We start from the raw sequence: 18,088 nt of genomic DNA on the forward strand, positions 1-18,088 counted from the left end.
TAGCTATTGGGACAGCTCTGACCCTGTGCAGTCATTGGAAGACTGCTCGCCGCCTAAACAGAAGCGTAACACAGGCTCCGAGAGTCTTAGTGTAGGCAATGTTTTGCAGTCACAGACGTTACCCTCGTCTCGAACCGCACCCACTCCCGTTGATCCTAAATGGGTTGTACTGCAAGATATGCAGAATAAGCTTGCCTCTCTTATGGAGGAGTATACTGCTGAGCAGGTTCACGATGATCCTCGCCGTTTAGCTGATCGAGATCCTGGCCGTCAGCCGCCCAAACAAGCCTTTGCTCGTCCTGTTGACGTTGACGTTACAAAGTCACGTCAGTCACGTGACGTAGAGCCTCACTCGATGCAGTCCCGTGTTGACTTTCAGCCGCTTGTGGACGTTCAGCAGCTGCCGCATGCTCGTGTTGACGTTCAGGACGTTCGCCAAACAGCTAAGTTGACTTGTTTTGACGTTGAGCGTCAAGCACCGCAGTCAAGAGTTGTTTTAACTGCTCAGTCTAGGCAGTCAAGGCAGTCTCGAGTTGACGTCGAGCGTCCTCCCGCTCCTGTTGTTGTTGCTAGTCAGTCCGTTAAGCAGTTACATGATGTAGCGTCCTGGACTGCTACTGATGCTCCTGTGCGTGTGGACTCTGCTTGTCAAGCATTGCCACCAAGGCAGGTCTCTCCCTTGCTTGAGACTCATCAGTTGTCGGACGAGGTTCCTTCAGATGAGGACGTTGCTGATCCTCATCCTGATGATAATCCTTTGGACGTTTTGTCAGATGTAGAAGAACCTAAGGCTGTTCAACCTTCGATGGATTTTAAGAAGATCATGATGATTTTCAAGGATCTTTTTCCAGATCATTTTGTTGCTGTTGCTCCTCGTTCGCCTCCGTCTGAGTTTGCTCTAGGCTTAGCTGCTACCAAGCCTGCCTTTACTAAGCTAGTGCTTTCTCGCTCTTCTAAGAGGGCTTTACGTCTTCTAGGCGACTGGTTGGATACCAGGAGGAGTTTGGGGAAGACGGCCTTTGCCTTCCCACCTTCTAAGCTTGCTTCTAGATCGAGCGTCTGGTATGACACGGGAGAAGTTCTCGGCTTGGGAGTCCCTGCCTCTGCCCAGGGTGACTTCTCAAGCCTCGTAGACTCTCCCCGTCGCCTGGCCATGAGACGCTCGAACATTTGTTGGTCCTCCTCGGACCTTGACCATCTACTTAAAGGCGTATACAGGGCCTTTGAAGTTTTTAACTTTCTTGATTGGTCTTTAGGAGCATTAAGTAGGAAGATCTCGTCTGCTGACCAAGATGTATCCTTACTTATCATGTCCTGTATGGACAAAGCCATCCGCGATGGCTCCAATGAGCTCGCCTCCACCTTTACGTCGGGAGTCTTGAAGAAGAGAGAAACCCTTTGCTCTTTCCTTTCAGCAGGAGTTACTCCCTGTCAGAGATCGGAACTGCTCTTTGCTCCCTTATCGGCTGCCTTGTTTCCACAACAGCTGGTTAAGGATATAGCTGCTTCGCTTGTGCAGAAGGACACACATGACCTGATGGCGTCCTCTGCTCGCAAGGGAGCTCCTTCTTCATCCTTTGTTGCGAGACCCAGGATCGAGACTCCTGCCTCTAGATTTATCCCGCCCTTTCGTGGCAGAGCTCCCAGCAGGGGAGGCTCTCGTGCCGAGGGAAAGAGAGGTAAGAAGAGAGGAGCCAAGTCCTCCCGTGGCAGAGTCTGACTGTCCACAGCCTCAGACAGCGGTAGGGGCCAGATTGAACAGCTTCTGGCAGGCCTGGGAGAAGAGGGGTGCAGACCAAGAGTCTGTTCTGTTGCTCAAAGAGGGGTACAAAATACCGTTTGTACGCAAACCTCCTCTAGTAACAACTCCCATAGACCTCTCTCCCAGGTATCGAGAGGAGTCAAAGAGACAAGCCCTAAATCAAGAAGTGTCTCTGTTGCTAGAGAAGGGAGCGGTGGTGAAAGTCTCGGACCTTCAATCACCGGGGTTTTACAACCGTCTCTTCCTAGTCCCAAAGCATACAGGAGGTTGGAGGCCAGTGCTAGACGTCAGTGCGCTCAACGTTTTTGTTACGAAAACAAAATTTACGATGGAGACCACGAAGTCCGTCTTAGCGAGATGCGTACTTCCACATTCCTATACACCCGGATTCCCAACCGTTTCTGAGGTTTGTTTACAGGAATGTGGTGTACCAGTTTTGAGCACTGTGCTTTGGCCTCAGTCCTGCTCCTCTCGTGTTTACGAGGCTCATGAGGAATGTGGCAAAATTCCTTCATCTATCGGGAATCCGAGCCTCCCTGTACTTGGAGGACTGGCTTCTCAGAGCATCGTCCAGTCATCGCTGTCTGCAGGATCTACATTGGACGTTGGGTCTGGCCAAGGAGTTGGGACTTTTGGTCAACTTAGAAAAGTCCCAACTGATCCCATCCCAGACTATTCTATATTTGGGGATGGAGATTCGCAGTCTAGTTTTTCGGGCTTTTCCGTCTGCCGCCCGAATAGAACAAGCCCTGCTCAAAGTCCAACTAATGCTGAAAAGAGAACGTTGTTCAGTAAGGAGTTGGATGAGTCTCGTAGGGACTCTCTCATCCCTGGAGCAGTTTGTCTCGCTAGGGAGACTGCACCTTCGGCCTATCCAGTTCCATTTAGCCTCTCACTGGAACAAGGGCAAGACTTTAGAGACGGTATCAATCCCGGTCTCCGAACCAGTAAAAGCATGCCTGAACTGGTGGGACAGCAATATCAGTCTGAGAGAGGGCCTGTCCCTAGCAGTCAAGAACCCAAACCACGTGTTGTTCTCAGACGCGTCGGATTTGGGTTGGGGTGCGACCCTGGACGGTCGGGAATGCTCGGGTCTGTGGACCTCAGTTCAGAAGAGCATGCACATCAACGGCAAGGAGCTATTAGCAGACCACTTGGCCTTGATGAATTTCGAGAACATTCTTCGAAACAAAGTGGTAGAGGTCAATTCAGACAACACCACAGCTTTGGCATACATCTCCAAGCAAGGAGGCACTCACTCCCACACGCTGTACGTGATCGCAAGGGACCTCCTCATATGGTAAAAAAATCGAGGCATCTCCCTGTTGACAAGGTTCATCCAGGGGGACTTGAACGTCTTGGCAGACTGTCTCAGTCGGAGGGGTCAGGTGATACCCACGGAATGGACCCTCCACAAGGACGTGTGCAAGTGTCTTTGGGCGACTTGGGGTCAACCCACCATAGACCTCTTTGCCACCTCGTTGACCAAAAGGCTCCCAATCTATTGCTCACCAGTCCCAGATCCAGAGGCGATCCACATAGACGCGTTTCTACTGGACTGGTCTCACCAGGACTTGTATGCATTCCCACCATTCAAGATAGTCAACAAGGTACTGCAGAAGTTCGCCTCTCACGAAGGGACAAGGTTGACGTTGGTTGCTCCCCTCTGGCCCGCGAGAGAGTGGTTCACCGAGGTACTTCAATGGCTGGTAGACATTCCAAGGAGTCTTCCTCTAAGGGTAGATCTCTTACGTCAGCCCCACGTAAGGGATCTTCATCAAAGCCTCCCCGCGCTTCGTCTGACTGCCTTCAGACTATCGAAAGACTCTCAAGAGCTCGAGGCTTTTCGAAGGAGGCAGCCAGTGCGATTGCGAGAGCTAGGAGAGCTTCTACCATCAAAGTATACCAGTCTAAGTGGGAAGTCTTTCGAGACTGGTGCAAGTCAGCATCTGTGTCCTCTTCCAGTACCTCTGTAGCCCAAATCGCAGATTTTCTGTTACATTTGAGAAATGTTCGCTCCCTCTCAGCACCCACTATTAAGGGCTACAGGAGCATGTTGGCTTCGGTCTTTCGACATAGAGGCTTAGATCTTTCCAACAATAAAGATCTCCTTAAGTCTTTCGAGACCTCTAAGGAACGTTGTATGGCAACTCCTGGATGGAACTTAGACGTGGTCCTAAGGTTCCTCATGTCAGACAGGTTTGAGCCATTACATTCAGCCTCCCTGAAGGATCTCACCCTCAAGACGCTTTTCCTAGTGTGCTTGGCTTCGGCTAAAAGGGTCAGTGAAATTCATGCCTTCAGTAAGAACATCGGCTTTTCCACAGATAAGGCCACATGTTCACTTCAACTTGGTTTCCTGGCCAAAAATGAACTGCCTTCTCGTCCTTGGCCTAAGTCATTTGATATACCTTGCCTGTCAGAGATCGTAGGCAACGAACTTGAAAGAGTACTGTGTCCAGTTAGAGCTCTTAAGTTCTACTTAGCTCGTACTAAGTCCTTACGAGGTGGATCTGAGGCCTTATGGTGCTCAGTTAAGAAGCCATCATTACCTATGTCAAAGAATGCTTTGTCATATTTTATCAGATTTTTAATCCGAGAGGCTCATTCTCACTTGAATGAAACAGACCGATGCTTGCTTAAAGTTAAGACACACGAAGTCAGAGCTATAGCAACTTCAGTGGCCTTTAAGCAAAATAGATCTCTGCGAAGTATTATGGACGCAACCTTTTGGAGAAGCAAGTCGGTATTCGCGTCATTTTACTTAAAAGATGTCCAGACTCTTTATGAGGACTGCTACACACTGGGTCCATTCGTTGCAGCGATTGCAGTAGTGGGTGAGGGTTCTACCACTACATTCCCTTAATTCCAATATCCTTTTAATCTGTCTCTTGAAATGTTTTTAATCTTGTTTTTGGGTTGTACGGAAGGCTAAGAAGCCTTTCGCATCCTGGTTGATTTGGCGGGTGGTCAAATGTCATTTCTTGAGAGCGCCCAGATTAGGGGTTTGATGAGGTCCTGTTGTATGGGTTGCCGCCCTTGATACTTCAGCTCCTGGGAGTCTTTCAGCATCCTAAGAGGATGGCTGGGCTTCGTGAGGAAGACAAGACTAACAAGGCAGAGTAATCGTCAAAGTCATCTTCCTTACCAGGTACCTATATATATTTGGGTTTTGTTATGATATAACTGTCAAAAACTCTAAGCATATACGCTGTAAACTGTATTAATACTGGTCTCTACCCACCACCATGGGTGTGAATCAGCTATTATATATTCACCGGCTAAGTTTAATATTTAAAAATGATATTTTGATTATAAAATAAATTTTTGAATATACTTACCCGGTGAATATATAAATTAAAGGCCCCCCCTTCCTCCCCGATAGAGACCCAGCGGGATGAGAAGAACTGGAGCTGTTTACATGTATATGCGGTATCTGGCCGATAGTTGGCGCTGGTGGGCACACCCGCAACCTTCATGGCGATCGCTCGCGAGTTTTTGTGTTTTTCTGTCGAGCCGCCGGAGACGTCAGCTATTATATATTCACCTGGTAAGTATATTCAAAAATTTATTTTATAATCAAAATATCATTTTCAATTTCAAGTTCACTGACTGTTCTTGTTCAGTGATCTGTTTTGCATTAAGAAATGACAATTGCCTGTTTAAATTCTTCTTTACACCTTGTTGGAGCTTTTTCACTTAACCATGTAATTGCTTTCCTCAACAAATAATTTCTTAAGCAAACCTTAAAACTTACCGAATTTGGATTGTCGTGTGGACCCTTCATTTGGCCTATGCTACCAGAGAAGTGTTCCAACAGATTTGCTTTAATCACCTTGTAGGTATGAATTTAACACTAAATAATTATTTATGCATTTCATAAAGTCTGTAAGGGACTTAGAGAGAATTAATTTTTTTTTTCATTTTTAATTTATACGGGCATTTAAATCTTGAGTTTGCATCTCTCATGGTTTTCATGGTATCAACTTTTTTCTGTTATATTTATTTTCTGCTCTTTATGATTTATCCCAAAAGCATTTCGTTAAACTTTGTCACCAAACATTGAATTATACTTGATAACATCAAACCATTTATCGACAAGTTGATTGAAATTAGCAGTCTCTATTCTGTCTTCCTCTAACTATACATTTCACGAATGGCAGAACCAGAAACAAAACTGCAACTTGAACCTCAAATTTTCATAGCCAATAACATCCTTGCAATAAGGCAAAGACCAAATCACAGCATGAGCTAGGTTGAGTTCATCAAACTGTAGACATGCCTGTTTCCAGACATCTCTTAAACTTTCATTACTCGAAAAACGAAAGAAAGGCATGTCTAAACCTATGGACTTGGCTTTTCCTTTCATGTTAAAGCAGCCAAAAACTGCGCAATTGCTCATTATTGTGCTGACAATATTTAAACAAAGTGATTAAGCGGGAAAATTCTTTTCAAAATATCGTTTACCACAAGAAATGTTTACGAATGAGACATTGTACAAGACAACTGGTATTTATATGCTGGAATCTTAAGCATATTATAGATCAATATGTATCAGAAATTACTAGGGACAGGTTATATAATGCAAAGAAACTGAAGTATATATTTTGGGTTGCCTTTTAAGCCAAATCTTTAACCTGGAGTGCTTGCTGTACGCGAGGCCGGCCGAGGTTAGGGGCTCACGGGAGCTCACTATCCTACCTGCTCAGGTTCTGACCTATGCCTTAGCAGAGCCATTCTTATCTGGATCCTGGTTTGTACATTCTGTACAATTAAATTAAAGTAATATAAACTACAGTGCAGTGTGGAGAACTAAACAGAAATAATGTATTGAGTTATTTAGAGTGTTACTTAACTGCAATGATCAGTTGGGGAGGAGTCATCTTACTGTACTACAGTAATACAAATTTTTGCAGATTTTTACTTTTTGCAGTGGTCTGTTACCTAACCCTGGCAAACTTTGATGTATGTCTATACAGTACAACTGCATTGTGATAGTTTTTTTTTTATATTACAAACTTCATTTGTGGTGGAGAAACGAGGGACCCGGGGGGCTGGGGCACCCTAGCAGTACCAGCCAAACTCGGCTGAGTCCCTCGTTGGGCTGGAAGGAGCTGAGAGAGGAAAGGTCCCCTTTTGTTCCTTTGTTTGATGTTGACTACCCTCCAAAATTGGGCGAAGTGCCTTGGTAAATAGATGATTAAAACAAAAAACGCAATTAGCAATGGGGAGAGACCCTCATTTCATTTGCTGCCCCGTTGCTTTCCACTATTTCTGTGATAATGCAGACCTTTAATCCTTGATGAAAATAATTTTTGATATAATTCCAATCCTTCAACCAGATTATTCATCTAAAGAGTTTTCATGCAATTACAATACAGCATTTTTGGTTCTAGATTTAGAAGGTTGCATGTAATGCATATAATTCAACAGATTATTTTGTCATTATCGTACGCTTACTACAGTATGTGAACATCGTACTGAAATATAGAATAAAGACTATTATAAGTTACATACCAGGCATCACAATAAAAAAAAATATTATATCGTTGGCCATCCCTATTCCCTCTTTATTGTATTGAATTGTTACCTTTGATTATTTAAAGTAAAAATGCAATTAGGGTTTGTCATATTATTAAGATAGATTTCACTGAAGCATCTCCACATCTGAATTTGCATTAATTTAGTTTCTTTGGTATGCAGTGGTTGATAGTACAGCATTATTGTTTAAAAACAAATTTTTCAGATCATGAAATACACGAGGTACTAAATTGGCAAGTTGACCCCAAAAAAAGTGTTTTTTTTCCTTATTTCACAGGATTCATAATTGGACAGAACTTGACATGAAAAGATATTTTGAAAAGAATATTAAGTGGCCCAAGCAACCTTTAATATTGTAATCATGGAATACTTTATTTTATTAAAGCCTCATTTACATAGCATTGTTGTTTGAAATGTTTGTTAATATTATTATTACATGATTGAATATAAGATGCAAACATTTTATAAGATGCTGTATATAAAATGTCTTCATTTTATTCATGAATACTGTGCTATACTGTATTAATGAAATTTGGTGGGTGATATTTCAGACGAAATCATCAGAGAAGCCAGAGTTTGAAGAAATTGTTACAAGTGCTCAGATAGTGGCACAAGAGGACAGTGAAATGGAACCATTAGTAATGAGGGACAAACCCAAGAAAAAAATAAGGAAAAAGCTAGGTAAGCTTTTAAAGATATTCTCTCTGTAAATCTGTTGCTAGGAACAATCTTGGATTATTTCACCATAATGTATTTCTTTGAAAGACCTAAAATTTTATTTGATATATTTAAGCAATGAGTTATACAGTTATCTTAGAATTGAGCAGGAATTAAATTTGAGACCAACTCAATGGGAATTCACAGTTAATACCACTAAATAAAAACAGAAACAAGTCTATACATATCTCTAGGCTCTAAAAAAATACCTGCCTCCACCAATAACAGGCAGAGTTCTTTATTTTATTTGTACTTTGTCATGTTGGTAAAAACAGTCGGGATATGTCATCTCTGAAGTTTCTAAGTCTATATAGGTACAGCTTGACGGATTTCAATTAACATAGCAAAAGGTCCTCTTGAGATGGAAGACAAAGCAGGAAAGGGGATGGATGCTGTAGTAAGGCCCTGGCTACTGGTCATTTGGATTTTTGCTACAAAATTAGGAGTAAACAGCAAATCCTCTAACAACCAATCTCAAGTATGCTGATAAGCAGTCTCTAGACTGCAAGACCTTTCCAGCCAAAGCATGGATACTGTAAAGCCATTTTGGAGATGCATGCAAGAAAAATTAAGACAAATTTGAGATTGGGGAAAAAATCTTCCACGAGGAATAAGAAAAGACTTTGAAGGATATTTCAGAATGTGAAAGATCCACTGAAAGTCTGGGATAAATATCATCATCTCAGTGGAAAACCCTGTGATGAGTTCGTAAGTTCATAAACTTACAGAAAAAGACTTTATGACCCTAAAGGGTTTTCTAAATTAATGTAAAAAAATGGGAAAATGTGGTGATTTGAGTAGTGGAATTGGCCAGATCAGTACATTTCTTCAATGCTGAAATAACTTATTCTATTTGACATGATGAAGGTTAGACAAAATTTTTCTTCAAAAATTCTCAGTCTATGAAGTCATGCTGAATGCCATCCAGGTGGAATTTACTTGTGTGGAATTTTCCATGGTAGTGGAATTTACCTAGAACCCTTCTATAATGGATTCATTATCTACTGTATGATAATGGGTAGCCCCCTACCTTAAAAATATCCTTAAGTTACACTTCCACAGATTTCTTATCAACATTGATAACCTTTATTTTCATGCCTGGATGGTATTCAGCATGACTTCATAAACTGAGAATTTTTCAGGAGGTTAGAGGTAAATTCCACCACGGAAAACTGTACCACTACAAAAAATCTACCACAGTAAATTTCACAACATGTAAATTCCATTATGGAAAAATCCACCTCAGTAAATTTGACCATAGGTAAATTCCACCAGAATGAATGAAATAATTTTGGATAAAGAAAAAAATTAATATATTTTAGCCCACATTTGATACTTAGATTAGGATGAAAATTAGGGCAAGTACATTAAAAATCAGTGGTAAAGCAATTAAATTTACTTAAAGAAAATTCTTTTATGACAAATTGGATGCAATATTCTTAAAAATTTTAGTTTTCTTGTTGATAATTTTCAAACAGCTTCTTCAATCGTGCATAAAAAGTTTGATCGATATTTTTTTGTTGTTGACTCCACGTCAAATGTGTGCAATATTTGTTTGTCCAAATGGTACCTCAGTCTTAACATGTTAAGCGTCACCCACGTGATATACCGTTCACCGCGATCTACTCGGTACCGCCTTCAACTGCATATTCCGTTCATGACTTTAACTGCCTTTATCAAGTCGTCAGTCTCGTGATAATACGTTTACTCGTATAGTAAGTATAGGATCATCACTTGGCAACACTCTCAGCATATGAGGGCTGTAAATAGAAACGTATATGATGTCTGGCAACTATTTTTCTGAAGGTAGCTTGATGCTGGAAAACTGGTTTCCTTTCAGTGCGCTTCGGGCGTTCATGCGGATAAGGTTGTTTGTTGTTCCTTTTACAATGAGCGGTCTGAAGGTGAAGGTTATTTCTTTAGATGAAATAAATGATATTCTTGTCGAGGAATTTGATAATGATAACCTGCTTGATAATGAGAGCACTAGTTCTGAATCTTCCAGAGATGAGTATATTGAATATACAAAGTTTTCTTTCGATGCCGAGAGCGAAAGTGACTTCTCATTGCCGAATGACTGGACAACGAGATTTCACAAAACTATATAAGAAGGGAAACGTCGAGAGAGAGAGAGAGAGAGAGAGAGAGAGAGAGAGAGAGAGAGAGAGAGAGAGAGAGAGAGAGAGAGAGAATAAAGTGGATAAATAATGTGCAAATGTATGACGAACATATATGAAAACTATACAGGAAACAATGTGGAGAGAGAGAGAGAGTGTGTGTGTGTGTGTTGTCCCTTGGCTTTTGTTGCTGATCGTGGTGTAAGATTTACGATTGAAGATAAAAAGAACCCATTATAATATTCAGTATTATGTAGGCTTTTGAAATGAAATAATAATAGTATTAATTGTTTTTTTGCTCCACCATTTAATTAATATCCCTACTTTTAACTATATATACGAATTATAAGCATAAAGAAATGATATTAACTTTGAAAAATTATCATTAGTGAAATGACCGCTCAGGGCAAAAAAAGCGTGACGGTACGTTAACGGCAACCTGGTCCAGGGGGGACACTTAACAGGTTAAGGGCAGTCCTCAGTTTCCACAAATTAGGATGTGTGGATGTTATTGAATATTGCAAAGCATTGTGGAACACTTCTGCGAATAATTTGCTCTTAGCAAGTTGTTTTAAAAGTGATGATGTATATTCCAGATTTCAATTGGAAACTGTGGGATTTCTCTTTGTCGACTAAGACTCTGCCCCCTTACAATCCTAATATATGAAATCTCGAAATAAGAGATAAAATCTGAAGGGATGTCATCATCATCAGTCAAATCTACAAATCCACTGACATAATCTCCACTTTGTGAAAAAGGTAAAGCACTAAAACACTTAATTTTGAACTGAAAAGTTTCATTATAGTTGTACCTCCTACTCTCACCAAGTACATAGATCTTTCGCTAAATAGATTGCTCAAAATGAAAAACACACCCAACTACTTCTGAATGCAGAAATACAGTAAGAAGTGAATTATGGAGAGCTTTCCCCAAGTCCATGAACCAGGTCTCAGGTCAACAATTCTCCCTTAAATTACGTACAACGGACTAAAGATGTTGATAAAAGGCTTATCTTTAGTCAGGCAGGAATGATGGCCTGTAAAAGGAATTTCAAACCATACCCTACAAGTTGGAAGTGCTGGGATGCCTAAAGTACTGTGCAGATTCACTAGTTAGGTGGTAACTGAGAGACTGCGTAATTGCAGCTAACTTTACTTCAGCAGACAGCGAGCTTTTAGAACAACAGATTCAGTGGGAGGAGGTCACAAAAATTTAAAAAGATCAATACAAGCTGATACAGGCAGAAACAAGTTATCAGTGCGAGGGGAGAGCAATAACGATACGATAATATACAAAAAAACAAAATACCGTTACAGTGTATGAGCGTGTGATATGTGTGTAGTGCAATATGCTGTCTCCAGATACCTATGTTATTTGAAAGTCGAGGAATAGTTTGCAACTGTGACTGTACTTCATCATCAATATTTTGTAGAACAGTAGCCATTGCTTCCCGTGTAGATACTGTTCCTGTTCCCATTACAGTACTGTACTCTTCATTGATGTATGCACGGCTTCCTGAGTGATTATGGCATCCTGTTGATAAAATAGATTCTGGACCTTTATAAAAATGATCAAAATGCCAGTATGTCTTAGTTTTGCTACTGTTATGTGTGTTTTTCTCGGATAAGATAAATTTTATCATGGTTTAGGGGTTCAAAGTTTAACTTTATTAAAAGAAAAGTAGAAAAACCAACTAAATTCTGTTAAGTGTGTAAAAAGGGTGTACAGTATACCTATTCTGTAACAAACACATGAATTGACCATTCATGCCAGGAGCTCACTTAGATATTTATATAGTGGCATAAATTTGTTCTGTTACAAGGAACTAAATCGACTATTCATACCGCTTATTTAGGTGTTTAAACAATTGAGCCACTTGTGATATATACCATTGAGAAATATACGAGTATATTGAGAATGATGTTATGCAAGCTCCTTTAATCTTATTTACAATGGTCAAATTTACCTGCAAAGGAATTTACTGTGGTGGAATTTACCAGTCACCAATAGAGGAGTTATTAGAATCCTTTTCAAATGGATGGAGATGTGCTTCTCCTACTGGCAGGTTAAGGCCAATTGTGAAAAAATGTTTAAGAGGTAAAAGATATATAGAGAATATACTGCTGCAGCTATCCTCTAAGTTATGAGATTGCCTAAGGTGAACAGTAGATTGAAAGCTTGTGGTTCAGGATCAATTGTATAAAGGTTATTAGTTGTCTGTAACGGACTCCAAAGAGCTCTGCACATCTTGATTACGTAATAGAATCAAACCTTGAAGTTCACTGCTTCAGTTATTTTTTAATATAAGTAATCTATACTTAATATCATAACATGATAGAATTAAATGTGTTCAACTCTACTCAGTATCCTTTTTCCATATTTGTAATGCTGTACATCAAAAACGAAATATTTTCCATTTTCTTGTAAAGGTTTTCTCACAACTATCCATATCTGTTGTGGTCAGTTAAACAAAAAATAAAAAGACATCTATCGTTCTGTTGATCTCAGTCCATAAGAAAATTGGTTGTATAGATATGGGGAAATTTAATTTCTTTTGTATTGTAAATATGAAAAAAGTATTTCAAGTAGAGTTGAACATATTTCTTGTTATAAACCAACTATATTCCTAGTATTCTAATAAATTCAGGTTTTTTCAGTTTAATACTAGAACCAATTTCTAATAGTAGCAAAGAATGTTATTACAGTATAAAGTGTAACAAATCTGTTTGGCTGCCAGACACCTCTTTCTTGACAGTCATCTCTTGAGAGTTATTAGTCATTGATACCACTAGTCAGAAGCTGAAAACTGGTAGCGGGCGAGTCTTTATTAAGAGTTATGTGGCCTGCTTAGCATTGGAGGGCTTTTACTGACCTGTCAAATTAATAATGGTAGAACAGTGCAGTTGATATGATTACCCATACTAAACTGCTTGTATATTGTGGAATCCGATGATCCCACAAACAATACAGGTTTGCAGAAAGTCAAGGGTTTTGCAACAAAGGTATATGAACCCAAACCCAAACTCAAAACCTGTTAGCGCACTACCCCCATTTCGAGACCTTCTTCATCCCCTGTCTTTGTGAAATGTCTGGTGGTGATTGAGAGGAGATGCTTTTGTGTCCCTTGAGAATTATGCGGTGCTATCTGAAAAGATTCCGACACCTGAGGTCTGAGTGTCAGCCTCTCGTCATTAGTACTGGCAGGACCAAGAAAGAGGTGTCAAGGTGTCAAGGAACTGCTGAGAGTCAAGTACCAGCTTGGACCAGAGCTCACAAGGTCAGGGGAGATAAACTTACCGGTTGACCAGGTGTTGAACAGCTGGGATTTGAAAGCAGCAAACCACTTTTCACAGCCTCATATCTACAGGAGTATCCCTAGAAGTCCCTTGACACCTTAGTGCTTGGTCCTGTGGTGGCTGCTCAAGTAGTTGTGTAGCCAGCCTGGCTACCTCATGGGACAGGAAGCATCCCATCTAATGTTAACATGTAGATGTAAGTCTGGGATGAACGGTAGAATGACTGACTCTTCTCTTTCATTTTTTTATCCCCCTTCTTGGAGACGAAGTCATCACAATATCACACACTGAATCCGACATGTTGCTGGTAAATTTCACTTCTGAGCTATCGAGGGGCCGATGCTGGAATTTATACCAACCCATTGATCACATACATGAGGATTAGGTATATTCCAGACTGATTTTCCCCATTTGGGGAAAGGGTTTCTACCGTTGAACCTGTACAATTCATCTTGGACAGGCAATGCCTTATCAGTCTTCTTATCACTGTAAGAGAGAGATAGGAGGTTGCTGGAGTCATCTTCTTTGCTCCCGTATGGGACTAGGCAGACTGACATTTCCTGGGAAGAAAAAGAACTCATCATTTTGGTTCTAGGGGGACTTTTGACCAATCAAGTAGTGATTCTTCCTATTGAAAAGATAGTGGTTTGTATTTCATGTAGGAACAAATCACCACCCCTCTCAGTCCTGAGCTAAAAAGTCAAAGTTAAGTTCTTCCGACAGGTGGTGGGACGGGGCTACTCGCTCGTGTACCACCTGTCATTAACTACATCACTAGTGAATTTAACAGGTGTCCAGCTTTTGCCAAAATCATCTCCCTATTTAAAAGACTCCAAGTTTATATAGCTAGGAAAAATAAAATTACTTAAAAAATTTGTGATATTTATTATTTTAGTAATTGTTGCTATGTTGAGTGTTACATAGAGTACAGTATATGTATTTTTACTTGGATATTTTTCTGAGCACAGCTTTCGTCTTAAGTATTTTCTAGTCATGAGAGCATTATTTTGATAATCTAGATTTTTTGTTTCAGAATCTTCATCTCCAATGAATGTCGATTTTAGCATCAAACACAGACAAGGTGATATGAATGTATTGCACAGTAATGCCTCTGCTTCTTCTTCTCCCTCCTGTGCCACTCCGCAAAGTTCTTCTACAGAGAAGAGCAGTCCTGGGAGTGAACTTTTAGAAGAAGTTAGCAGGCAGTTGAATTACAGAACAGAAGAGGGATGCCTGTCAGACAAATCTGATTTATTGAATGAGACAGGTTATGGTTTAAAATCAGAGAATTGTCAGTTTGAGGGTATCAATGATTTGGAAGGGTTTGATCCTCAAAATGTTGACACTAGGACCTATGAAGATTTTAAAAGTGACATAGAGAAAAAAGAGAGTTTATTAGCTGAAATTCTAGATCTCAGTTGCTTGAGAATGGACCACGAGGTTAAATCTTTGGATGAAAAGAAAAGTGATGATGTGAGTCATGTCACATTTGATAGAGAACACAGTTTGGAGAGTACAGGGTGTTCTACTCCAAGTACTCTGAAAGAACAGAGCCCCTTGCCTGACAGTGCCTCTAATGACTTTTTAGAACAATATTATCGTAACAATGCTACTTTTACATCATCTGAAGATGTTATTGAGGCAACCTTAGAAAAGAAAGAAAGTTCAAATGATAGCAATTCATGCAGTTGTTCTTTGGCAAGTAATGATGGGTGTGAACGTTTGGGGAGCAATCTTAGTGAAGATCGTTTGAGTTATGGACCTCCTTCAGGCAGCAGCTTGGTTTCCTTGCCAGGTAACAGAATACCGTCCATGGAGGGGCAAGATCCATTTCTGAATGAATCCAGTGCTATGTTTATTGTGACTGACTCTTCGGAGATCGCTGATATTAGTTGGTCATATTCTGTGGCAATTGAGTCTCATCAGTATGACCAAGAGGAAATGCCTGGTGGCTGGGTCAAGCATAAACTTCCAAGTAATGTTATAAGTATTAGTGTGTCTGAAAAGATGGTAGCATTCTTAGACAGTCACGGTTGTCTATTTTGTAAACAATCCAGCACAGATAGTACTTGGAAAAAATATAAATTGGCAGCCCGAGCTACTCACATAGCACAGTCCCCAAGTGGGTCTGTTATGTGGGTTCTTTATGGAACAAATGCTTACACAGTTCAGATAGCAAACATAGAGGCATTGCCAACTGCTAAAATGACTCTTGCAGCCAGAAATGTATCACAATTAAGTGTAGATGAGGAGCTAACATGGTATATCAGAGGAGATTATCAGGTAAGTTGTGGGTAATTGATAATTTATTTAATAATATATTTTGAGTAAAAACTACAAAGGTGAAGTTGATAAAATTTAAAAAATCCTCCTTTATTACTTTTAGATTTGAAATATAAAACTTACCTGCTGGTTATATAATAGCCTAAGTCCCCGACGCCTCGGCAGAAAATTCAAAATCTCTTGCACAGCTTAGCGCATATAAGCCAGGTGTACCCCAGCGCCCTCGCGGTACCCCAGGTAGAACTATGCTCAACCAATTCAGATTTTCTCTGCCGCCATAGCTGGCTGAACTATTGGAAATTCTCTCTTGTTTTCTTACTCTGTTTGGACGTTATTTGGTGATGTATTAACGTTTTTGAGTTTTGGCTTTCGCATATTTGTTGTGTTGATCACGTATTTTAACTTAAAAGGTAGGGTTGGAAGGTTTTTCAACCTATTTTTAACCTCACGAAATCATAGGGGCGAAAGGTAAATTTTTCGTCCATGGATGACGTCACAGCCTCTTCCGTAGGCTAAAAGTCTGTCTTGCCTTTTAAGAATATAAGTGATTTTGCTTTTGGTGTTTTTAAGTTATAAATTAAATTAATTTAAAGGATTTATTTTGAGAAAATTTTATCCTTTTAATATTTTTCTTAGATAATCTTTGATCTGTTTGCGAAGATTAACTACCGTTCAGTTTATTTTTGTTACAGTAATCAGTATCGTTACGATGTTACATATATTGTAGCGATTTTATGAATAGTACTTTCTTTTACTTCTCAAGTTTTTTATCGTACTTTATAAAAGGATAATTTTATTTTGCAATTAATTGGTCCTTTCAGTATTTTTCCTTGTCAGAGATTAAAGGAAGTTACACTTCAGTTTATTTTATACGATGCAGTATTCTTTACATTCGTCGTAGCGCACGATTATATGTATCGTTGTTACTTTGGTGGTTTTTGGAATACTAAATTGTTTGTATATTATTTGTAGATGTTCCAATGATGCAAGTGATGATTCATCTTTTATTGGAACCCCTTAATTTAAGGGTTTATTTTAATGTATAAATATTATATCTATTAAGGTAATTTTTGATATTTAATATTTTGTTACATTTATATGGGTTGCTTTCCCATTCAAACAATTGTCCAGTGACAGAAATATTAGTCTCTCCCTACGAAGTTCATTTCCTTTGAGAGAGTATATACTTTGTCTTTCAGGTAATTATGAAACTATCTTTGTGCCAAAGAGTAAAGTGCAAATTTTTTAATGATAAATTGTGCAGTGAATTTTATTCAGTGGAGAGTGCTTCTTTTCGGACCTGTCGTTATCCTAGCCTTAGACCTCTATCGAGCTCCCGAACCCATGGGAGAGGTTATGTCAAACGGAGAAAGGAATCGAGAAGGTAACCAGGCGTTACAGTCTTTTAGACCCGAACTGAAGTCCTCTCGAGTGTTTTCTGTCGACCACCAGAACGCTCACCCTCGCTATAGATAAAGCGAGGTGTTAGTGTTTTCAAAGGCGCTAAGCTGAAAACAAAATTAGATTCGTTCTACGTGTATTACATTTCATGCGGCGCAGACGCAGTGCCACCACCCCACCTGTTGGGTGTCGTCTGTCGACAGTGGCTACTCTTTTCTGCCTGCCGTTAAGAGTGCGGTTGGGTGTCTCGATTCCGGTCTTTGACACGGACGCACAGGCGTTGTGTCTTTAACGGTGAGATCTCGTTGTCGCACAGGCGGTCTACCTACCGCAATGTTCAATGGTGGGGGAAAGTGGATGCTTTACTTCGAATGCTCGACGCAAACCGACGGATCATAGCACCTAGTATTGTCTATACAGACGCGCCGACGTTCGCCAGGCAGCAGAGCCGGCGAAGCGTCATCGGATCGGTGCGGCAACGGAAACGGAACGTTGACGGAATGGAGCGAAGCGCCACGTCAGTGTGGACGCTTCAGCGTCAGTGTGGACGCTTCTGCGTCAGTGTGGACGCTTCTGCGTCAGTGTAGACGCTTTCAGTGTCAGTATGGACACTTCAGCGTCAGTATGGACGCTTCAGCACCAGTGTGGATGCTTCAGCATCAGTGTGGATGCTTCAGCATCAGTGTGGACGCTTCAGCATCAGTGTGGACGCTTCAGCATCGGTGTGGACACTTCAGCGTCGGGGTGGTCGCTTCGCTACCTATGGCTATAGACTTTGATGTCTACCTGACCATGAACGTCTAGTGTTCAGTTATTGTTGCTCCAGGCGCTACATTAAGAAATAAATCTTAACTAGAAAGATTTTATATTCTTGGTCCAAGGCCTGCTGGGCTAACTCTTGGGTGTGAGAACTAGAATTAAACCTCTGAGTATTGAGGTCCGAATTCAGAATCATAAGGAGTGGTTTCCT

General features: G+C 40.5%; 1 protein-coding gene across 1 annotated transcript in view; it reads left to right on the top strand.

The window, feature by feature from the left end:
• The window catches only part of LOC137621787 (tectonin beta-propeller repeat-containing protein 2-like), an 85,594-nt gene that overhangs the window by 59,359 nt on the left and 8,147 nt on the right, over nucleotides 1–18,088 (top strand). Inside the window, exons 5-6 of the mRNA XM_068352294.1 lie at nucleotides 7,855–7,984; nucleotides 14,468–15,717. Of these exons, the coding sequence (XP_068208395.1) occupies nucleotides 7,855–7,984; nucleotides 14,468–15,717 (1,380 nt within the window). The remainder of the gene's footprint in view (nucleotides 1–7,854; nucleotides 7,985–14,467; nucleotides 15,718–18,088) is intronic.

This window comes from Palaemon carinicauda, chromosome 28 (genome assembly GCF_036898095.1).
Source record: "Palaemon carinicauda isolate YSFRI2023 chromosome 28, ASM3689809v2, whole genome shotgun sequence".
Classification (NCBI taxonomy): domain Eukaryota; kingdom Metazoa; phylum Arthropoda; class Malacostraca; order Decapoda; family Palaemonidae; genus Palaemon; species Palaemon carinicauda.